We start from the raw sequence: 23,384 nt of genomic DNA on the forward strand, positions 1-23,384 counted from the left end.
ATATTAAAAATTAATATTATCTCTAGTCAATATCACGTCAATGTATGGATATCTCGTGACTAGATATTTATGGATGGTTTAACAATAATATGATGATAAGTGATACAATAAGTCTAACAAATCTTATTAGATTAAATTTTTAACATTATATTAGAATTCTTCATCTTATAAGTCAATTTTGTGAGAATGAATTAAACTTAAATTCACTTTCTAATTATCATAGTCTATCATAACGAAATTTATTGAATATTTTGTGTTACTTTTGTGTTACTTGTTTAATGGAATGGTTGTTCCATAAATATATAATTTCATACTCAACATATTGAAGATCTCACGTTAATTAGAGATAAAATCAAATTTATATATAACTAGAGAAAATTCTCATCTGATTTTTAAAGAAAAGGGTTTTGCAACTCACTTCCGAATACAAAATATTTTGATCATGATTAAATTATTTCGTTAATATTTTCAGATTTTATAATAATATATTGGTCTTGTGTGCAAGCAAAAGAGAGAAGTCTTGTGTGCAAGCAAAGTCCATTGAATAACCTAGAATGTGTTTGTTTGAAGTTATTTTGTCATATTTCTGAAGATGTATTAATAGAAAATATGCTTTCTATGTTTGTTAGCATTAAGAATTTTGCTGAACATAATTCTAAGAAAAAAATAACTTGTTTGTTTGGAAGCACGTGTTATGTTTTGGAGGACCATGTCATAGTATGTTACAAACAAACACATTTTACATACGAACCAGTTTTATGCAGCGGCATCCAATGTACACATCGGACATAACTTAATGTTTGGCTGAGATTGAAAAAAATAATTTGTACAGTAAATGCAGATACCATCATAACTTCATATTAACCATCCATTACAATCAGCATAATATCTTGGAAGTTTATTCAAAATTCTTCAATTTTCTAAACTAAAAAACAAGGCTCATGATTTTCATTTAGAAATATTACTATATTACTAAATTACTAAAAATACTAAAATATATTATATTAATATTACTTTAATACATTATATTAATATCATTCTAATAACATTAAACTATATATTTTTATTTTTGTTAATTTTAATTTATTGTAGATGTTTATCATTCTTTGTATATATATATATATATTCATACTATGACATATACATTTTTGGATTCTTTTGAAACTATATTTCAGAAACTAGTTTTTAAATCTTAACGAAATAAAAAGTTTCATAACATATATAAAAAAAAAACCGAATTCATAACATAGTTTGGTTACTTTAAAACGTGCATGCTATATATCATATATATTTATATTAATACATATTTATAACTTGAATATCATTCTGTTTCTTTAAAACATTTATTAATATCAATTAAAAAATACATAATTCAGACTTTGTATTGGTTCATAATATGAATATATTTGAATTCCTATTATTTAAAGTAACACTAATAATGTTCGTTTATAAATAAAATAAAATTTGATTAGATTAGATAAAAGATAAAAGATAAAATTATACTAATTGGATAGAGATAATTTTTTTTAAAGTAGCATGCATGTGAGAAACACATGCAGTGAAATAGCATAAGATTATGATGAGTTCAGCAGAGAAGAGAAAAAGGGTTTTTGACAGAAATCAGAGAGAGATGGAAGCATCGGTGAATGTGGTGGAGAGAATCTTAGGGTACAAATTCAGAAATTGGAAGCTTCTAGAAGAAGCACTCACTCATTCATCTTTCACGGAAGGTGTTTCTTACGAGCGCCTTGAGTTCATCGGAGACCCCATTATCAGTCTCGCCATCAGCAACTACCTCTTTCTCGCCTACCCGCAGCTCGATCCTGGCCACCTATCTACCCTCCGCGCCGCCAACATCAGCACCGAGAAGCTCGCCCGGGTCGCCGTCCGCCACGGCCTCCACCGCTTCGTCCGCCACAATGCGCCGGCCCTCAGAGACCAGGTCGAGAGGTTTGTGGACGCCGTCGCCCTAGAGAATCACTCCGTCGTGGCGCACGGCGGATCCGTCAAGGCGCCCAAGGTCCTCGCGGATATAGTCGAGTCCGTTGCCGGAGCTATGTACGTTGACGTGGGATACGACCTGGAGGAACTATGGAAGGTGCGTATTGATTTTTTTTTTTCTTAGAGGATGATGAATGATGACAATTTCTTTTGAGTTTTGAAATTAAAATTTAGGTGATCATCTGGTAAGGTTTTACATTGTTTTTCGCTGTTCTTTGAATCAATTGAGATGATAAAGTGCGAAGAATCATGATCTTTATGAATAGTTTTTGGACGAGGTTTTCATGTTGGTGAAGACAGTGATGGCTTCAAAATCTTCAAAGTTGCATTTGAAATCAGTTTTTTAGATGCTTTTGTAAAATTCAAGATGTTGAAAAATTGATTTCTTGGATTTTGATTATGATTTTGACAGAATTTCAGAGGAATTTTGGAACCAATAGTGACACCTGAGGATTTGGAGCAACAGCCCCAACCGGTGACGGCATTATTTGAAATATGCCAGAAAAGGGGGAAACATGTTGAGATTAAACAGGTGAGAAACGAAACAGAGAGCATGGCGAATGTGTTTGTTGATGGAGAGATTATTGCCTCTGCTACCTCTGTCCAGAAGGATCTGGCAAAACTTGAAGCAGCAAAGATTGCTTTGAATAGATTAGCATATCTGGTTCCTCGGACCAGTACGAGACCTTGCTGCAGTAACATGAACTTTTATCCTGACGAGGATGGGAACATGATTATTGAAGGAGCCAAACATAGACTACATGAACTCTGCGAGAATAAAAAATGGCCTAAGCCAGTGTATAGGTACTGTTTTTTAAGATGATTCATCAAATGAGTAACATTGATTTTCATGTGTGAAACTTTTGACATGTTGACTAACTCTGCAATGCCTCACAGGATTGTGAAGGATTCGGGTCCCTCTCATGAGAAGAGATTTGTTTGTGCTGTTGAGATAACTATTGAAGAAGAGGAACGGATCCTTCAAATGTCTGGCTATGAAAAATCTAGGGTGAAGGATGCTCAGAACACTGCTGCTTCATTGATGCTTATGGCCTTACTTGGACAGTAATTAATCACACACAGAATCAAAGTGTTGTTGTAATTTTTGTGGGGGTGTCTCTTCCATCTCCTATTGGAATCTCTTAGTGTCTTCTACTGTAATCTTTAGACATTAGCTAACTTAAGCTTCATTTAAAAATAGGGGCCTCTTTGAGGATATTTTAGCAGTTTGTTTGGAAATTGTTTTTGATAATCTTGGTTGTAATTTATGAGTCTGAATATTAGTTCTTACAAATACCATTATAATCTTGGCAGATACCAATTTCAGTCTCTCTTTCTTTACTCCTTACTATTTAAAGTCATAGAAACAAAGAGATATAATCTTCATGTTTAGGAACTGAATGGTAAATTTATTAAATTAGCGACTAAATAAATAATTTTACAAAATTGATAAAAGAACTTAAAATCATTTAAAAGAGTGCTATGAACTGAATAATGAAAAAATGTAACTGAAATTGACAAATAATTTGCTGAGACCTAAACTATTTTTATGGTTTAAACACAACTAATTTGTGAACCAAAACTTGTAATGTTTTGAGTATAAATATTCTTTTAAGGGGATTTGTTAAAATTTTATAAATATTTAATAAAAGATATAATACTGAATTTATTAAGATTTTAAAAATTTATACTTTATCTAATACTCCATATGAATTCAAACTCTTAAATTAATATTATAATATAAATAAAAAGTAGTTTTAAGGAGAGAAATAGTAAGTATTATTTTATTGAAAATATAAGAAAAATGAATTATTAATTAAAAATAAAAAGGATGTGATGTGAGTAAATAATTTCTCCAAGTATTATAAATATTACCTTAAGATGTCATTGCTCTCATTCCCATGAGATTGTGAGATTAGATGTTCATTTGTTTACATCAAGCGCGGAAAACTTAGATCCTTCCTACCAAATTTTCATTTTCAATAGATATCCGAGAATAAATACCATTCAATGTTCACTCACAGCAAGTTAGAAAATTTCATGACAGTAAGCAAAAAATTAAAATATTTTTTTCTCACGACACCATCATGTGATCAAATCCTCCTCCACCTTGAAGTGCAGGAACTCGATTGACTCCGATATTGTGAAGCAACTGCTGTAGCCACCTCCTTGCTGTTGGGTCTTCCTGCATGCATAAAATCAAACCAATATAAAAATACTAACAGCATAAAAGTATGAATCATCATCATCCCTTCATAATACCTGCTTTATGAAGAAGAAAGCAAACATTACTTTATAATACCTGCTTCTAATCTTCTATTTACTTAATAGAGTCACTCAAATCATATTGATTAAATAAAACTTTTCAACTTACACGAAGGCAACTACTGAATGTAGCGTCTCTTAACATGTCTGGGAGACAGGTTCTCAAGGCCTCGCAAGCACTGTTTTGAAGTGACCAAAGTTTTATTAGAAACTTGGGAAGAGAACACAAGGTCAAGGCAGGAACACTTAGAACACTAGAATGATTATAACAAACCTCTGGTTATCTGACAGACGAAGATAACAACGAATAATATGCTTCAAAAGACGGCATGATGGTTGCTCTACAAGAGTTGCCACCATGTTTCCCAAAACTCGACCCACTGCATAAAAACGCTCTGCTGTAGTGCAAATATATTTCAAACCAATTTCGTCCAACAGAATTTTTTGAACTATAAAGGTTGCAACCTGCAATAAATGGAACTTTCATATTATACACAAATTTTCCTGTATACAATTGTTTGATAGACATAGGAGAGGATCACGAGATAGGGGCAAAAACAAACATGTGACTCAGCATTTACTTACTGAACACCACCAAACAAAATACAAGAGTGAAACTCTCAAGTAAAAACAAGATCAGTAAACTTAACCGTTTTTGACAATTCACTGCCCATTTCCATACTGCGCAAGCACAGCGGAATAATCTCTGTTGAAAGAAGAAAACTTATAACTTCTGTATCGTCAACCTGGTGAAATAAAAACGAAAAGGAAATCAAACACATGACAAGAAAAAGTATAAATGTACCTATGGCGAGCAACAAAGACAATATTTTCATCTCACTAGAGAAATAAATCACTTGAAGGAAAAATTTTATTCTCTGAAAATAGTGATGAACTCGTCCTAACAAGCTGGGTTGTATGTTAACAGGAAAGTTAACAGAAATAACTGAAAATATACATGAACATTAGAAGACAAACACAACTAATTATTTGTGGCAACAACACTAATTAAACGTCTAATTACTGTTTTTCAGAAAGGCATTAGTTGAGGTTATTGCAATATATATTTTTTTATGGCTTTGTGACAATACTTTTACTAATTGAAATTCTTCACCAACAACAGCAATCAACAAGGAGGTAATACGACATTACCTTCACCAAGGCACCAATGACTCCTAGACTGGTAAGTCTCAAATACTCAAATGGCCTCGACTTACTTGTTGTATTAAGGAAGGGATACAGATATAGAGGTATATGAGCTGCAGATGAAACAAGGTAAGTGAAAAGACTGATATATTTTTTCTTTTAAGTGTTAATTATAATGGACAAAAACACTACTGAATTAGATAATGTCAAAGGAATCTCTTTACATATAAATTAGAAAAAAAAAAAAAAACAGAAGAAAAACTACAACATGCCTTCCACTTCAGCCCAAAAGTATGACAGTATACTGGAAGTAAAACAAGGACGACTAACTACTAAGAGCCAGTGGTATGACCTATAAACTGCGTGACAGAGAAGCTTCATTTCCTAGCAAGAATAAGTAGAAGTCCTATGACAAGATAGACAATGTTAAGAAAGAGTTTGCATTTAAAATTTAAGCACATGATTCTGGTTTATACCGAACTTTTTTAGATTATATATGGTCTAACCATCATCCAATAAATTTTATAGTTTAACATTATTTTAATTTTAATTGTTTAGCAATTTACCATATCCTATGGCAGTTTTAAAATACAGGGAGGATAAGATATCATGAATTGAACATATACTATACGAAAGCAAATGTTTAGAATAACATCAATAAAAAAAATGAAAGCCTTTATTATTCTTGGAAATATACTTGGAGGACCCTCCTTGAAAGAAACACTTGAATAATCCACAAAATGATGTACGACTTACACAATTCATAATAGCCAATATACTATTATAGAGCTGATGCCTTGGTGATTAAGACTTTACCACTTTTGAGACACCAATGACAAACTCTAGTAATATTGATTGAGTGTTCAAAACATGAAACACAAGCACATCATAATACCCAATTTTCTAGTAAACATCCTCCTTAATTTCTCTCTAAAAATTTGTATTATGAATATTTAATTTTAAAAACTTGTGGTATGACATATTTTTCCATTTTTACTCCCATTCCAATGTCTTTCAAGGTTTAGACTTGAAATTCCAAAGGTAATAATGATTGGTTTATGCATGATGTTGGTTAATATTGACTCCTATTGGTTTCTTATGCTTTCTAAAATTTCTGTACTCCATGAAGGATGAAAACTTGTTGGCAGAAGGCTCTTAACACTACAAAGATATGATTTAAAAAGTCTCTCCCATCTTCGCCAGGGTGATAGATGAGCTGATGGTTTTGGTAACACTTTATTTTTAATAAATTGGATTTTCTTTGGTTTGTTGCTTTACCTGTTTATTTTTGTTTTTTTTTTTAAATCGTTTAGACCTCCCAGAGTTTAGGCTTTGTTTGGTTTACTCTTTGCATGAATTTGGTTTGGTCCCCTTATGCTTCTTGTATCTTTTTCTTTTTTGTTCTCATAGATTTTTCATGTGAACTTGGTTTGGTTCCCTCATGCTCCTTGTATTTTTTCTTTCTTGTTCTCATAGATTTTTCATGTGGTGACATGTGATTGATGAAACTTTAAGATGAAAACCTAATTAGGATATCACCGTTTCATTGATATCTAAGTTGATTTTAAATCATAAGTAAGGAGTTTAGGTTGAGCCTTAATTAATACTATCCCTATAAGAAAGATTTTAGTCTCATTTATAGGAATCCTCACTCTAGCCGTCACTCCATCATACATGTCTCTGTAGCCTAGACGTGATAACTTCAAATTTCTCATCTATTTGGGTGACATATTTAATATCAAGTGCAGCAATGACTGAGCTCATGAACTTGGATTCTAGACTCGAGTACTTTTTCCCATTCCAAGTATTACTCAGCAAGCATAAACTAAACCTCAACACGAGCATCCCTTAGTACTTGGCCAAAAAATTCTTATATTGGGTTCAAACCAGCTCATATTGAAAAACTCCTTAAGATAACTTTCATAAAATAAAATCAAAACATATCACTTGTTCCATCACTAATAAATAATGCTAAGTTATAATTAGAATACCATTACCATTTAGGAATTGCATCCTTGTATCAAGGTGAGACGCCACACACTAAAAAAATCCATGGGTAAAAGAGACGTGTTAGTAAGAATGCATTGAACAAAAGGAGAAAAAGACCGGACATAGTATACTTTATGTGACTGGAGTTTTTCAGGGTTTAAAAAATATTTGAAACTTATTAAAAGTGTGTCGAACTGTTGAAAATGAGATATACAATTTGATAGAACGTGATTATCTCAATTCTCACCTGAAGAAGAGCAAGAGCATTGCAGACTCGATTTGATTGTGCTGGAGTGAGGTTTGGTGGTGAAATAACAGGGTATATTGAAACTATTTCCTGGAAGAAAATAAGAGAATTAAAAAATAACATAAATCTAGTAAGAGGTGAGCAAGCATTATTTCATTTAGAAAAAAACTAAAAAAAATAAGAACATTTTGATGCTCTTCATGTTTTAAAAAATGTTTTCAAAACAATTTTACACTAATCACCAATCAATTTATCAACCAAAATTCAACTTTAATCAAAATTGAGAATTAAGATTTACACAATTCACATTCTAAAAACGTAGTGGTTTTACTTTACAATTTTCATGTAATAATGACTCTTAACACAGAATATTAACAGAGGATATTTTACAAAGCACTCTGAACAAAAAATAAAAATCCCAAGATGAACAGTATGAAACAAATTTAAAAAGCAGCTAACTATTCGAAAATACTTATGAATCACGATTCAATGCTGTCAAATAGCAGTTACACCATAACAAAGAGTTTTTGGCCCCCTCCTCTAAGGCCGTGCAATAAGCCACAGTGACATGTTCATGTGGTGGAATTTTGGCCTTCCGCCATTTATAACCTTGCTCTTGAAAGTCCAAATTCTAAAGAAATAAGGTCTAACTAACAACATTGATATAATAATACATAAAATACGCGAAAGAATACAGCAGAAAAGAAAGCCAAGTGATAAGGAATACGTAACGGTAATGCAAGTCACTCAGAGCATACCTGCAAAAGTGCCGCCATAGTACCAAAAGAATTCCACAACAACGGAGCGAGATCCTGAAATAACTCTCTCTTCTAATATACACACAGAACAAAAAACGAAAAAAAAAAAGAAAAAAAAAAATAGTTAAACCGCACGAGTTTTGAAACGACGAAACATGAATGAATACATGCACGAGATAGAGACATAGATAGATAGATAACAGAAATATAATTCTTCCATTATCAATGCTTAGCATGTGAACATAGCGAAACATCATATTTAGAAGAAAAGAAAAACAAAATCCCTAACGAACGCGGCGTTTGGAGTGGTTGAAATAGTTGGAGTGAAAAAACAGGGGAAACAGATGAAATTGGAATTGGAAAATCGATTGAGCATACCTTGGAGAGTTCATGAAGTGCGTTTTCTCGAAGATCAGGGTTGCTGAGTTCGAGGACGAGATGTTCGACAGACGCCATTCTACGATCCTTTGTTGCAGAGACAGAAGGAGCTCCAAAGGACCCACCACTCATTGAGATTGATTGCGGCAAATTCGCCATTGACTAACTCAGAGTGAGTGTGCAATGTTGTGTGTGTGGGAATGTTGCGAGTGAGACGTTTTCTTCCTCTGATGCCAACTTCCTTGTTATTTATGTGCGTATGCGAAGCAATGGTGCGTAATGGAAGGAGGCAGAGACACATGTTTTGCATGCTACAAAATGCTAACGCCTGTTTCTCTTGCACCCTTCCACTATCAGTTACATTATTCTAATAATTCCAATCGACACTTTTTTTTTTTCATTTTTATAATTAAAATATACTTTATGCCAACAAAATTGGACTTTACTTTTAATTTGTGCAAAAAATCTATCATTAATAACCATATATGTCTCTAATTTAAAAAAATAAAAATAATAATCGTTCATTGTCTATTCAGAATATGAACAGTTTGACTATATTAACCTTTAAACTTTTTTTTACACACTAAAAATTATAATGGAATAATTTTTTAAAATTGTAACCTATGTAATAGAGTCATTTATAGACAAAAAAAAAATACATAGAATCTCAATTTTTAAAATGTAGGACACAAATCTATATATTATATAATTATAAATTATATACTTATAGACACGAAAATACATAGAATCTCAATTTTTAAAATGTAAGACACAAATCTATATATTATATAATTATAAATTATATAAATTGAAAATAAAAATTTATGTGTATAACTATATTTCAATTTTTTTTTAAAAAAAATATTTTTCATAATTAGTTCAAAATGATTTATTCCTTATTTTTTAATCATAATAAAAATTTATACAATAAATTTGAATTTTAAAAAATTAATGTATTTTTTTTAAATTGTATTAGAACTGTGTGATAGAATTGTAAAAAATCCAATAAATAATTTTTTAAAATTGAACACTTCATCAATATGTATTTTATGAGAGTCAAAGAAATGTGTCCAAACTTCATAGTAACCTGTGGAATCCGGTATTATTACTAAAAAAAATGATTTCTCAAGAATAATGGTGAGGAAATATTACTTATAGAAGCTTATCCTATGTATGGGTGATTTAAAAAAAAAAAAAAAACTACTAAGTATAATATTTACACTCTACATCATTTTTTGAATGACTAAGAATATATATAGTATGCAACATATTTATTTCCAAAAATATCATCTGTTTTTTATAACAATAATTATGCAACTATGGATGTAAATGGGAGGATTTTAATTACATAATGTTTTTGCACTAATAATAATTTGATATTACTAAGAAATAGTGGTAAGAGAATATTAATTAGAGACTGTTTTAATTAAAAATTATTTGATTATTAATCCAGACTTTTAAAAAACGACTTAACGGTTAATATTTCAATACGTTTAATTTATTATTTATGCTGTTAATATTTTATTATTATCACTCCTTCATCCTGCCCTGTAGCGTGGTTTTTTTCCACGTTAAAGGAAAGAAAATCATTTTTTATTATTTATGCTCATTTTTTTTTTCCAATTACTTTTAGACTCTTTTATTTATTATCAGTTAACGGTTAGATATATCTTCTCATATATATTATTAGTATTTATTGGAATAAATTATAAATTTATACTCATAATAATATAAGTGTACAAATAATAAAATATATATAAATAATAATAAAAAAATGTATACAGTCGCGAGAACGAATGTGTGTTTTGCTAGTTATAAAAAAATAAATAAAAGAAACTAATTAGTTAAGAAAAGAATATAAAAATCTCAGGTATTATCCAGAAATGAATAATGTACTTCATTGTTTAAATTTAAATAAAACTCAATGAAATATCTAAAAAAAACACAAAAAAAGTAATAGACATTATTAATGGAGGCAACATTATTTGGCAATTATATTGAGTTTTGGTGGCTGCTCCTCCTGAATTTGTTCTGTCTGGTTCTGGTTCTTGTTTTGATTCTGTTTCTGCTTGAGCATGAAGAAGCGAATCCAGGTGTAAACCTCCAAGCCAAAAGCGATGGCACCCAGAAAAGCAAGATTTCCAATGTACCCCCACTTCCATTCAACACCTCCTTCCAAAATGCGAATTCCTTTGAATATGTTTATGATTATGATAGCAAACAGACCATAACCAAGAAAATGATGGTACATGTTCCAATACTTTCTGTAATCGTCCGTCATCTTTGGCTTTAACCGAAAAGCCAACATCTGAAAATCAATAACCAAACTTCTCTCAACATCACTGTGTTCCATTTCTACGAATCAATCAATGCATGCAATGAGAATCAACACGTAAATACGTACTCAAATAATGTCTTAATCAGATTCAGATTTGTGGATAATAGTTATAGGTGGAATGTAAAGACATAAGAAGATATTTAAAAGCGGCAGATAGAACATATAAGATTTTATACAATAGTGCAACTGAAAGCGTGATCATGGGTAGTGAATAAAGTTCGATGGATAACTTTTTCACTGATTGGTGTTTTGAGCCACTAGTTTGTATAAAATCTATAAAAAGTTACTAGATTTTTTAATTATGGATAGAAGGATTTGAATGAGTTTTGTAATGATTTATATATACATATGAATATGTCACAGGCTAATATGTCACAGGCAATGTTAGAATAAGAAGGTTATAAAGAATTTTGTATAAGAATTGAGGTATTTCTGAAATATCTATTATTTATTTATTTATTAATAAAAAATAGTCAAATAATTTGTTAGAATACAATTATACTAAATGCGTTTAAAACACTTTTAAAACATGTTATTATTAAAAAAAAAATCATTTTGTTGTTTGTGGAATGTTTGATGTCGTCTTGGGTAGAAGAAGTAATGTCATTCATGACAAAGAAAGTGAAAAAGCGAAAGGTTGTTGTGATTAAAATGAAAACAAGAACTTAAACTTTACAATAGAGGGAACCCTTGTATAAAAAATTAACACAAGTAAGTCTAAAAAGATAGCAAACTAAAAAAGTTAAGCATGTATGTAGCAGTTTGTTGTTGGTGCAATCATATGACATTAATTAAATATTTAAAAGCTAAACCTAATTACTAAGGAATGAATCCACAAGTGGACTAAGGATGAGGCAAAGGCAATGAACGAGATTAAATTATAAAGAGAAATAATACCTGAATTGTGCTAAAGACGAAAATGAGAATGGCATAAGTACGATGATCGTGGAAGGTGTAGTATCTAGAAGAATGTCCGAGACTTAGCCCAATAGCCCATCCGGTGGTGCCAACAAGAAAACCAGTTAATTGGCAACCAATGTGAAGGTTAAACCACAGTGGCTCGCATTTGAAAGGAAACACCCGAAAGTACCTTGCAATTATAATCCCAATCGGCAACAGGGTTCCCCACCCTATAATGTTTATCACTCCATGTATCTATATTTCAAACAACATACCCAACCATCACAAATAATAAATATATATAATACCAATCTCTTCATTTGTGTAACAATATTATTAAAATATTATTAAGCAAGCATTCAATTATAAGTTTAACTCAACTCGATAAAATTAGAATAGTTACTTATTGGTAAATTAGAATAGTTACTTATCGGTTCTTAAATGATGTGTATGTATTGAACATCAATACTTGTAAGACACGTATGACTGAAATCCAATTCAACAATTTTTTTGTTGAACTTCTGAGAATTATAACACGGTTCTAACACAATTTTAAAAACGAAAAATACATTAATTTTTTAAAAACCCAAATTTATTATATAAAATTTTATTATAATTATAAAAATAAAGAACAAATTCTTTTGAACTAGACATGAGAAACATCTTTCTCCTACAAAAATTTGAAAATACTTGTGCACATAAATATTTATTGTCAATTTATATGATTCATAATTATATAATATATAGATCCGTGTCCCATGTTCTACATTTTAGAAATTATAGGTTTATGTAGTATAGACACTAATACGGACACTACATAGATACATATAATATCTAAAATGTAGGACACGAAAACACATATCTATATATTATATGAATTATATATATTAACAATAAAAATTTACGTGCACAAGTCTCTTTCAATTTTTTTGTAATATAAAGATGTTTCTCATGTCTGGGTCAAAAGGATTTCTTCCTTAATTTTGTAATCATAATGCAAATTTATACAATAAATTAAAGTTTTTAGAAAATTAATGTATTTAAAGTTGTATTAAAATCATGCTTGAATTATTAGAAATTTAACAAATATTTATTGAATTAGACATTTTACCAATATATGTCCTACACGAGTGTAGATAATAATACGTGTATCCAAGACAGACACATCATTTAAAAAGAATGTTGGATCCTCATAATTATACGCATCTCAGTGTGTCTAGTGTTTCTATCTAGCTTATCTGTTATGAAATATGTGTGACAAGAACAATTAGGTAAAGCGAAGAAAATACATAATTCTCACCGATCTAAGATAACTCCGGTACTGTCCAGTGCTACGGCCGTTGCTATCAGTCAAGTCTATGACCTCTGTGCTGTCGACGTTCCGGAGAGTTGTTGGATGTCGATGGGGATGCCCACCTTCGATACCATACCCAACTTGCCACACATGGTTCAGCCTCGTTACGTTATACTCTTCAGAGGGAAGCCTCAATCTAACATACATCGTGTGCATGTTATCAGCCTCTTCCTCAACCGACTTACTCACCACAATTCCAATTTTCGACGGCAGAAGATTGCACCCGTTTCTGATCTCCTTCGTAATGTTGTACGTGTCCACACTCCACGTTCCATCGGACCGTTTGACGGCCACGATGGCTCTGGTCCCAACCATCTCTGGTCTCTTTCCGGGGTTCACTCCCCACCCTATCCACCCTTGTTGGGTTTGGAGTGTGGCGCCGAACAAGATGTCCACCACGGTGGAGTTGTTGCCGGAGAAGTTGCCGTGGAGGTTCCATGCGAACTCCGCCCCCAGAGTGCGCAATCTCTTGCAGTCTGAGATGTTCTTTTTCTGGGCCAGTTTGAAGAATGCTTCAGTGCAGGCTTGGGAATTTGCAGCGAGGGTGAAGGAGAGAAGGGTCAGTGTGAAGATGGTTAATGGCAGTGACATGTTTTGTTGTTGGTTTTTCATGTTTTTATGTTGTGATGTTGGTGTTTTTGTTGCGATGTATAGAGATATATAGAGATAGCTTAAAAGTTGTTCTCTTTCTTCATGATGGTGTTTGTTACCAGTGGATTTGGTTATGACGTGACTTCTTCAAGTTGGGTACGGTCACTTTTGGTCTTCAAGTTCTCTTTTATCCTCTTTGGTACCAGGGACATGCTTCCTAAAGAGGATAAGAATTTTGAAAAGAATTATTACAGGTTGAAAACACAAGACTAAAAACACACTACTGAATTGCTTTCTGGTATACTGTAAGTGCTAAAACTACCATAATAAGAAATAATCTTTTAGTGTAATGTGAGCTTGTGTAAAGAGATAGAGAAATATTACTTTAACCCTGTTTACAAAGTTGATGTGAAAATTGCACAATAGCAAGTGACTTTATTAACCCAATATTATAGTATTAAGAAGGAGAATTTAAGCATAACATAACCTTTTATAAAATTGTTTCCATTTAATAAAATTTTTTTATTTTGAATTTGTCAATCCATAGGACGGATTAAGTCTAGAGTTGACCGAAATTATCACATTCAAGCGGAGTACTTACGAGCTAATAAAAGGTTAAGCAATAAATACTGCATTCTTAATTACAGGTTAAGTCCTTAATCAGGCCTAATAATGAAAGGTCTACAATAATTATATAAATAAACACAGATATCAAATAATCATGTATATATGCAATCATCTGGTACTAAATACTGAATGTCGTGAGTGTCGAATGCTGAAATTTGACTTGAGTATTAGAGTGTCGTTTGCCGATATCATCCGAGTCCGAACTTCACGAAGAGGAGGAGTGAAAGAACGAGAGTGCAGGAGTTCGTTTGAGAGGAAGGAATGAGGTGCAAACTGACCGAAAAGTGGTTCAATAGTTCTTTTGGTTCCAACTCCGTTCGAAAACAATTTATAATCGATGTGAGATCTCGTGTTAATTAAGTATGATATTACAGTTCAATTTTTAGGTTAGTAAGGATCGATTAAGCTGTGCTGATTCAGCTTAATTAGCAGTTTCATATTTAAACGTTGCTTTGGTTGGCTATAATGTGTAGAGAAAGTTTGACATAACTTGAGTGAGCTTGAACTGAAACAGAAGTGAGTCTGCAATAAGACCCTAAAAGCAATGTGACAACTCGTGTATTATGCAATATCATTGCTTTAAAAAAGGATAAACTAAATTTAGCACAAGTTGGAACATATGCTTACGTGATATGCAGGAAATTCCCTTCGTTCACTTTTTGTCCGGAGTTATCACACTCCTCTTCTTCTTACTTCCTTTCTTATTCTTATATTCCTTACTTTACAACTCAGTCACTCGTATTTGTTTCATCTCTTCCATGGAAAGTTTGCGTTGCAATACACAAAAACAACCCATTATTAGCCTCACTCACTACATTGTCACATTAACGATTTCTTTATCATGTTCATTTTATAAATAATTATAGAAAGATGGGCAATATATAAATAAATGCAAAACATTAGTGTATATATATAGATGTAGATAAATTAATCATGGAGTATTTTTTATAATTAATTATCTTCGTTTTAACACTAATAAATACGTTTAATGTTTTATAAAAATAACGAATTTTAGTATTCTTCTAAAATTTTCTACGGTTTCAATTCCCGTAAATTTATTTATATCATTACATCATTACAGGAATATATAATTTTTTTAGTAATATATATTATGTAAAATTATTAAAAAATTCTAATGTCATTGTTGTCACTTGTAAACATATTTTCTATAAGCATAAGAAAACATTGCATCTTTTGTTTCCTTTAAAACATTGCATCTTTTGTTTCCCTTAAGCATCACTCTCCTTTTATTTTTTTTTCAAGCATCATCGCCTTCTTCTCTCACGTGCCACCATTCTTCTCTCCTTTTATAAAAGTATTATAAAAGTAACACATTTTACATCAATTGCATTAATGTTGAAACAACTCCATTTTGTACATAGATAACATCTATATTAGTTTTGGTTTACTATTAATATATTAATTAATTATTTGCGTGTGATTGTAGTGTCAATAACTAATTGGCATTAGATAGAATGAGTTTATTTGATTTTTTTAATAAAATAATAACTTGGGAATTGACATGGATGAAGTTATTTAAAAGAAATAAAAATTAGTGATTACTATCTCTTTCTATACTAGCACATTGCTTCCCTTTACTATTTATATAACATTTTAGAAAACCTTTCTGAAAAAACATTAGGCAATCCTTTCAAGCGTTTAATAGACAATCCAATTCCATCAAAAAATTACTAGATCCTCTCTCTCCACCTCCCCATGCTTTGTTTGTTTAATCAACTAAACTAACTAATGTTTGTTTAGCCAACAAATAATATAGTAATAATTTGGGTTGTTCCAAAACTGATGAAATGTGGCACATGATGCGTAAATTGTTTCTGCCCTCATGGCAATTATAAATGAAAAATCAAAACAGCACACTGCTTAGAATAATGTACAATTGGACCAGGATCCTCTAGAGTTACAAAACAACCGCACTCCTATGGCTTCTATTATATCTATGTCCATTACCACAGAATCCGAAGTAAACTGAAATACATTAAGCCAACGTACATTCATTGTCTAATAACAATGAAATTTAACTCTGTATGATATCTAATTAAACGTATAACAAGAACATATGCGATCATGCTCAACAACAAAAAATCATTCTTTTCAGCACATACACGAAGCATGTCCATGTTCAAAATCTTCTGTTAAGGTTTTGCAAGGAAATGAAATTGTCTGAATGTGAATTGTCTCAGCAAACAAATCAGTTTTCAATTTCTTTCATGCATAACATCGAACACTTGATATCGTCACAGGCTCTACGAATGTCTTACAATAACTATCACTGACTCAATAATCCAGTGTAGTCCAAAACCGAATCTGCACAATAACAAAATGCAACTAAACAAATAGTGCTTATAAAATTCCTTACCCGAATAAAGAGAAAAACCTCTTGTCAATAGAGTTTTGCCACGCTCACTAACTCAGCATATGCTGTGAATTGAAACAGAAGGCGATAGGGTTTGAGATCAATTGATTCTCTTTGTGAGAGAAGTTGCTACTGAAGCTCGTTACTGTTTGTCAGCTTCCCAGATGAAATAATAAGTGTTAGTCAACCCTTCAGCACAATGTGCTTCAGGTTGTGGTGCACAAAGGAAACGATTCAAACTCAGCTTTGCTGTTCATAAATCTGCATATAAGTTTCTGATAGTGCAACCAAATGAGGAAGTGTTTCGGAGACATGCAAATCCTGCATCTCATACCTAAAGAAACAAGGTCTTAGTCCACGTCTTTGTTGTACATCCATACATCCATTCAAATTTATGGGGATTTTTTATATTATTGAGAAATAGAACTTACCATAGTTCTTCAGATTTGCGCTGCACAAATACCCGGTACAAACCCTCACCAGGTTTGCCATCATGAACAACATTAGCAATTAAATCATATTTAGATCCCAATTTCTCATTTTCTTTTGGTGTTGGCAAGGGAATGTAATCCTTCAACTCCAAGTTCTTCACAGGAAAGTTGACTGAAGCAAATATAGGGTGAAGTTAGAAGTATGTGGGTGTTAACATGAACAAATTACAACACATTGCACTATAAATTCTTACCTAATGTAGGATTCTTTTCCACAAAAAAATTATTCTTAGTAAACCGCCGCATGTGAAGAATCATATACTTAGGCAATCTAGTAACACGATATTTCATCCTTGCTATATGAGGACGGACCACCTCTGTGATAGTTTCACCATCAAACTTCTTCAGTATGTTAAAGAGTGGAACCTAAAAATCAAGCTTTATCAGGCAAGTAGGAAAAAACAGACAGATAGAACTTCAAAATAAAAAGCTATAAACATAAAAACCAAAACTCAAGTTCACAAGTGGAAATGTGGAATTCCAAATTGAACTAATTATCCTTGATCTAAAGGGAACTCTAATATTTTTACTTTAAAGCTTTACATCATTCCACCTAGACTATACTACAATGTTAGGGGGTATGTAAAATAATTACAGGTGCATTTTAAATTCATAAATCTTGAGTAATTAAAATGTACACAAAAGATATGACTGGTTTGTGGGGAGGAGAGTAATTTACCCCATGGTATTTGCAGATATTTTGAAATGGATGCATAAACCTACCCTATAAGAAGATGGGAACTTCAACTACAAAATACAAAGGGTGTACAGGTGGTTCAAAATAGATAAATGAGTGTACAGAAAAGGTATTCAAAATTTGTCTCCCTAGTCATTTTTAGTGTTTAAAAATATTCTTTGAAGTTTTCCGACAAGGAGAAGAATGACTATAATATTGTATATAGGCTTAAAGAAAAGTTGTAAAATAATTGGAAGTTGAAAGCTCGTGACGAGAATCAGAACAAGTGGAGATCAACCAAACAAGGGTCCTCTCATGGAAAGGGATTTTATTGGAACTAGGACAAAATACAACTAGGGGCATGTATACTCATGGGAGTGTGTAATGGGGAATTTCAATTACTTTAAAAGAAACAAAGAATACGGTTCTTACTAACATTTCACAGAGCAAATAAGATAAATCATTTTATACTGACCAATGACCATAACATAATGCGTTAACAATGAAAAAAGAGCAGTTATTACAGTAGAGTCATGGCTTTCATTCCATAAAAATGTGTGGATCATGCTGCTCATAAAATTATTCTACACACTCATAAAAGTCATGGACAGTATTAAGTCTGTATAGTTTGAATGCAACCGGAACTTGAAGGTTATTTCTTGTGTCATGGACCACAAAAAGTCATTGGTCAGTGTCAGATGTATTCTTTGAACTATGAATTTTCTTCTATCAAATTAGCCAATTTTTTGTCAAGATCAATGCAAGTAGTGAGTAATGCTGAAAATAACCATTATCAATGCAGAATTTAGATTAGTCATTGAAGTCTCCTAAATTAAAATATGCATTACATGAAACAAAATGTATGTGCGTATAGGTGAGATAGTAAATAGCATATTGGCAGCCAAAATGCAGTCCACAGCACATAGCATAAGAAACAGCCAACACAAAGGACATGATGAAAAAATAAGATAAATTTACTGTATAGGATGTATAAAAAAGGCAAAATCAGTCAAGTAAATCTCACAAACTATTTATTTTGCTCTTAAATAATGGTTTAAAAGTTACAATAAGTTACCTACAAGCATTGATGTTAAAACATCCTTCCGTAAATGAATATCCACAATTTTCTTATTTTTACAAGGCTCTCGGATATAACAATCACAGACAAAATAACAAGATTTAAACTTCAACTTAGATCCCCTCGATGTAGGTTATATCATTATCAACTATAACATCTCATGCAGCAAAGACAATAGCATTGGTGGAACAGTACCTGTGGTATTATATTTTTTTCCATCACATCCTTGAAAAGAGGAGGTGGTGGCAAGTCCAAACCTAACATTAGAAAAGGCATTTTAGAAGTTTCTTTGACAAATGCATGTCGCTCATTTACCCCATCCAAAAGTTTCTCAGCATTGTTCTGGTTTTCATTGTTTTCTTTCTTATCAATGGCCCCTTTGTTAGGAATCTCTTTCACAACCTCAAGTTCACCCTGCAAGCACAGTAAAAACAACAAACACGACTAGTGGATAGCTGCAGCCAGCAACAGCATGTCAACCAAAAGAAAGGAAAATTAAGTGGACGAAAAAGAACCTGAAAACAGTCATAGATTATGCTGTTATTCTTTTTTGATGTCTTAAGATCTGCATGTAGTGTATTAAGCAGCCATGACATGAACTCAACTGGGTCAGATTGTGCACCTATCCGAAACCTTTTCTTACTGGCTTTCATCACTGCTTGTAGAAACTCATGTGGACTGACCTATTGGCACACATATTAATGGACAAGTCACCATCAAATTCTAATAATATACCATACAATGAATTTATCAGAAACAAACCTGTCCTTTGAAGTTTCGTGCATGCCATACTTTCCTAGTGAGCTCACCAAATCGATGAACAAGTGGAGATTTACAGTGTTGATAATTTTCAGGGATGAGGAAAAAATTCCTCAAGGGGGTAACTCTCATTAAGGATTGAATTGTTACATTCACAAAATCAGTCTCCTTGATATTATTAAGTCCCACCTGAAAAAGTCATAGTATAAAGTGTAAATGTAGGCCATAAAACACCTAACAACCTTTCTATAACATTAAAAATACCATTTTTATATGTGTGAAAAATATACCATTCCAGGAAGGTAACTAGAACCATCAAGTGCCCTAGACCACTGCTTATTTTTGTCAAGTTGTTCAACTTCTTTTGCAGTGAGTCTGCATATAGAGAACTGTATGAATGCCCGTAGACCATGCTTTTTTAATAGACAATGAATATCATTTAAAGAATTCAAGGTAATGAAAACATAAAATAGCATGAAATCATAATCGATAATGATGATGGCAACTTAATTAAGGATGCATAAATGTTTCTATGTGATTCTTAATTAGAGAAAAATTTAGGCTTGATCTTTCATGGTGTCAGGATAAAAATATTAACTCATGACACATAATACAAAGCACAAATCAATTAGCACTAATTTTGAGCTACCAGGTAGGATAAAAATCACTTTTCTAGGGAGACAAATGGTAAATAAATAATCTAACCAGCTAACAAGTGACACACATTGTACAAAAGATTATAATATCAACATAGTCACCAGCCGACAGCTGATGACCATAGAAACAGAAAGATGTTGCTAAATTTTTTCTGCAGCAAGCACAGCCAAATAAAAAATTAGAGTAACCTTGGATTTAAGACATGCCGAATGTCATCTAATGAAGGATCATTAATTTCATAACCATCAGGAAGACAGTAGACTTTTTCAGTGCGGAGATTGATATAAACATGGTGCCCAGCTTCCAGACTATGTGTATATGCATGAGACTTCTTCCCTCTCCCTTGGTAATACTTCCCACAAACCAAACATGCATACACATTTAAATTTGATAGGGAGACAGAACAGAATTTTTCAAAGTCAAAATCCAAAACCTGCATGCATAAATGTCATAAAAAATCAGACATGCATGAAAACAAGTAAAATTACTGTCAACAATGGACAAAATAAGTAAAATACCTGTCTATTAACAGTATCAAGATAAGGACAATCCTTCCGAACCTCAACCTGACGATTGTTTCTTCCACTAAATAATTGTGAATCATCTTCTTTATCACTATCATCAGCCTCTCCGTATCTATGCCCATTGTGCTGGGACCCATCATTCCTCATCTCATTAATAGAACCCCTTTCCCTTTGAACATATTCTTCCTCCTCGTCAATGTCAGCATAATTATTAGCCAACCCAGAAAGTGGATTCGCAATGGAGACTGGAGGAGGAGAGGATAAAGAATCCTCATCCAGCTTCTGCCTTTTTGATTCATTATCAAGCCCTTTATCCTCTACTCTATCAACAACTTCCCTTTCCCTTTTTGATGTCATGTTCTCTCCAAAAGCAGTTTGAAATCAATAGCAGAGAAAAAATCTTAGTTAAAGGGTCAATTTAGGATGTTAAACTTCAAATTCAAATCACCTACAAATATAAACACTAATAGAAAGAAAAAAATAAGACAGATGGACAGCAAGACAACAAAATGTTAAGTTTCTCTCTTATCTAACCAAAGGGCCGCAATAAGACAGTGAAAAGAAGCTAAAAATGCAGTGACTACTCACTACAACCACATGAATAGTATCTGGTATCAAATATTATGCCTAACTTGTAGAAATTTGATGGTCAGTATCTCCCAATGCGCCAATTCAATCAAAAAGTGACTAGATCTTTTCTCTCTACCTCCCCTCTTATTTACAAGCAAGATGCCTTATTTATTTAACCAACTAACCTAACTAACTAATTAATGTTATCTATCTGTATTTGTTTAACCAACACGTAATAAAGTAATCATTTGGACTGTTCCAAAACTGATGAAATGTGGTCACATAACGCGTAAATTGTTTCTGCCCTCATGCCAATTATAAATAAAAACCGAAACAGCACACTGTTTAGAGTGTACTATTATTGGACTAGGATCCTGTAGAGTTACAAAACAACTGCACTCCTTATGGCTTGTATTATGTCTATATCGGTTGCCACAGAATCCAAATTAAACTCTGAAAAATGCATTAAGCCACCGTATATTCATGGTCTAATACCAATGAAATTTATCTCTGTAGGAAACCTAATTACACATATAACAAGAACACATGCATATCATGCTCGAGAAAAAAAATATCACTCTTTTCAGCACATAGGCATACACCAAGGATGCCCATGTTTAAAATCTTTTCCTGTTAAGGAGGTTTTGCAAGGAAATGAAATTGTCTGAATGTGAATTGTTCCAATAAGGAGAGAAAAAAGTCAGGCTTCAGCAAACAAATCAGTTTTCAATTTCTTGCATGCATACCTTCAAACACTTGATAGGCACAAGAAGAAAAACATTAGGTATTCCAAAATAAATCGTCGTCACAGGCTCTACGGCTCTGTCTTACAATAACTACTAGTGAATCAATAATCCAAAACAGAATGTGCACAATAGCAAAATGCAACTTAACAAATGATGTTTATAAAATTCCTAACCCCAAAAAAAAGAGAAAAACCTGTTGTCAGAACGTGTCATAAACAAGGGAAAATTAGCATATGCTGTGAATTGAAACAAAAGGCGATAGGGTTGGAGACCAATTGGTTTTCCTTGTGGGAGAAGTTCGTTTATGACTGCGAGCTTCCGAGATGAAAGAGTTTTTCGGAAGGTCCTAGAAGAAGTGTTAGTGAAAACTGAAGAAGGGTATTTATGGGTATGGATTTATTATGTTAGATAAACTGAGAATTTTCAAGGTTGACTGAGAGGTTAAAATTATTTTGAGGTTAAAACTATTTGAAGGTTGAATCAATGCTTTGAAGTAAAAAAAAAAACATCAATCAAATCTTTGTCCACTGAAATTAATGTCATTCCTCTTAAAATAGGAATTTTTTAAGACTATACACCATTTCTAACCATTTTAACTTCTATATTTTATAATTACTTTTCCGTAATTTTTATTTTTTTTAATTTAATAAAATATTATTCATAATAAAATTATAAAAGTTTAACTGAATTAATTTATTTTAATAACTATTTTCTATGAATGCATTATAAGACTATAGACACGAACACTCTTCAACACTAATAGAATAATGTGAAATATCAAATTTCAAAAAATATTGATTCAAATTCTAACACAATTTAAAAAAAAAAATACATTAAATTTATAAAAAAAATCATTTTGAATCAGTTATAAGAAATATTTTCTTGCTGAAACATAAATACATGAATCTTTATTAT

General features: G+C 32.0%; 4 protein-coding genes across 5 annotated transcripts; 1 reads left to right on the plus strand and 3 right to left on the minus strand.

Annotated features, from left to right (window-relative positions):
- Positions 1–1,551: 1,551 nt before the first annotated feature.
- LOC137826325 (ribonuclease 3-like protein 2) lies at positions 1,552–3,322 on the plus strand. The gene is made up of 3 exons (XM_068632256.1): positions 1,552–2,098; positions 2,414–2,805; positions 2,899–3,322. The coding sequence occupies exons 1-3, from the start codon at positions 1,577–1,579 to the stop codon at positions 3,068–3,070; spliced, it is 1,086 nt and encodes a 361-aa protein (XP_068488357.1). The 5' UTR covers positions 1,552–1,576; the 3' UTR covers positions 3,071–3,322.
- Positions 3,323–3,960: 638 nt separating this feature from the next.
- LOC137827265 (uncharacterized) lies at positions 3,961–9,083 on the minus strand. Of its 2 annotated transcripts, none has more exons than XM_068633544.1 (9): positions 8,785–9,083; positions 8,407–8,475; positions 7,649–7,738; positions 7,410–7,452; positions 5,419–5,525; positions 4,917–5,012; positions 4,541–4,731; positions 4,376–4,445; positions 3,961–4,186 (listed from the first exon to the last, which is right to left on the minus strand). In XM_068633544.1, exons 1-9 carry the CDS (start codon positions 8,941–8,943, stop codon positions 4,076–4,078), a joined length of 936 nt encoding a protein of 311 aa, XP_068489645.1. In that variant the 5' UTR covers positions 8,944–9,083; the 3' UTR covers positions 3,961–4,075. The 2 variants fall into 2 exon arrangements, with proteins under 2 accessions (XP_068489645.1, XP_068489644.1); XM_068633543.1 differs by having other exon boundaries at positions 8,407–8,478; positions 8,785–9,080.
- A 1,574-nt stretch (positions 9,084–10,657) lies between these two features.
- On the minus strand, positions 10,658–14,127 carry LOC137827266 (cytochrome b561 and DOMON domain-containing protein At4g12980-like). Its single transcript, XM_068633545.1, has 3 exons — positions 13,323–14,127; positions 12,020–12,277; positions 10,658–11,092 (listed from the first exon to the last, which is right to left on the minus strand). The coding sequence occupies exons 1-3, from the start codon at positions 13,986–13,988 to the stop codon at positions 10,766–10,768; spliced, it is 1,251 nt and encodes a 416-aa protein (XP_068489646.1). The 5' UTR covers positions 13,989–14,127; the 3' UTR covers positions 10,658–10,765.
- Positions 14,128–16,412: 2,285 nt separating this feature from the next.
- On the minus strand, positions 16,413–22,844 carry LOC137824463 (uncharacterized). Its single transcript, XM_068630114.1, has 10 exons — positions 22,663–22,844; positions 21,148–21,515; positions 20,818–21,062; positions 20,263–20,347; positions 19,976–20,161; positions 19,729–19,896; positions 19,409–19,627; positions 17,654–17,825; positions 17,400–17,571; positions 16,413–17,302 (listed from the first exon to the last, which is right to left on the minus strand). Exons 2-10 carry the CDS (start codon positions 21,508–21,510, stop codon positions 17,209–17,211), a joined length of 1,704 nt encoding a protein of 567 aa, XP_068486215.1. The 5' UTR covers positions 21,511–21,515; positions 22,663–22,844; the 3' UTR covers positions 16,413–17,208.
- Positions 22,845–23,384: the final 540 nt, after the last annotated feature.

This window comes from Phaseolus vulgaris, chromosome 8 (assembly GCF_000499845.2).
Source record: "Phaseolus vulgaris cultivar G19833 chromosome 8, P. vulgaris v2.0, whole genome shotgun sequence".
Taxonomy (NCBI): Eukaryota; Viridiplantae; Streptophyta; class Magnoliopsida; order Fabales; family Fabaceae; genus Phaseolus; species Phaseolus vulgaris.

What these genes read in the sequence shown, in the direction of transcription:
- LOC137826325 (XM_068632256.1), top strand. Translation starts at nt 1,577, where the DNA reads ATGATGAGTTCAGCAGAGAAGAGAAAAAGGGTTTTTGACAGAAATCAG. An exon ending in ACCTGGAGGAACTATGGAAG is followed by an intron (nt 2,099 to 2,413) that starts GTGCGTATTGAT and finishes TGATTTTGACAG; the next exon opens with AATTTCAGAGGAATTTTGGA. An exon ending in TGGCCTAAGCCAGTGTATAG is followed by an intron (nt 2,806 to 2,898) that starts GTACTGTTTTTT and finishes AATGCCTCACAG; the next exon opens with GATTGTGAAGGATTCGGGTC.
- LOC137827265 (XM_068633543.1), bottom strand. Translation starts at nt 8,943, where the DNA reads ATGGCGAATTTGCCGCAATCAATCTCAATGAGTGGTGGGTCCTTTGGA. An exon ending in ATGCTCTTGCTCTTCTTCAG is followed by an intron (nt 7,453 to 7,648) that starts GTGAGAATTGAG and finishes GGATTTTTTTAG; the next exon opens with TGTGTGGCGTCTCACCTTGA. An exon ending in CGTCTGTCAGATAACCAGAG is followed by an intron (nt 4,446 to 4,540) that starts GTTTGTTATAAT and finishes ACTTCAAAACAG; the next exon opens with TGCTTGCGAGGCCTTGAGAA.
- LOC137827266 (XM_068633545.1), bottom strand. Translation starts at nt 13,988, where the DNA reads ATGAAAAACCAACAACAAAACATGTCACTGCCATTAACCATCTTCACA. An exon ending in ACCGGAGTTATCTTAGATCG is followed by an intron (nt 12,278 to 13,322) that starts GTGAGAATTATG and finishes TTTGAAATATAG; the next exon opens with ATACATGGAGTGATAAACAT. An exon ending in TCGTCTTTAGCACAATTCAG is followed by an intron (nt 11,093 to 12,019) that starts GTATTATTTCTC and finishes ATTGATTTTCAG; the next exon opens with ATGTTGGCTTTTCGGTTAAA.
- LOC137824463 (XM_068630114.1), bottom strand. Translation starts at nt 21,510, where the DNA reads ATGACATCAAAAAGGGAAAGGGAAGTTGTTGATAGAGTAGAGGATAAA. An exon ending in CGGCATGTCTTAAATCCAAG is followed by an intron (nt 20,348 to 20,817) that starts GTTACTCTAATT and finishes CTCTATATGCAG; the next exon opens with ACTCACTGCAAAAGAAGTTG. An exon ending in GGAAAAGAATCCTACATTAG is followed by an intron (nt 17,572 to 17,653) that starts GTAAGAATTTAT and finishes TATTTGCTTCAG; the next exon opens with TCAACTTTCCTGTGAAGAAC.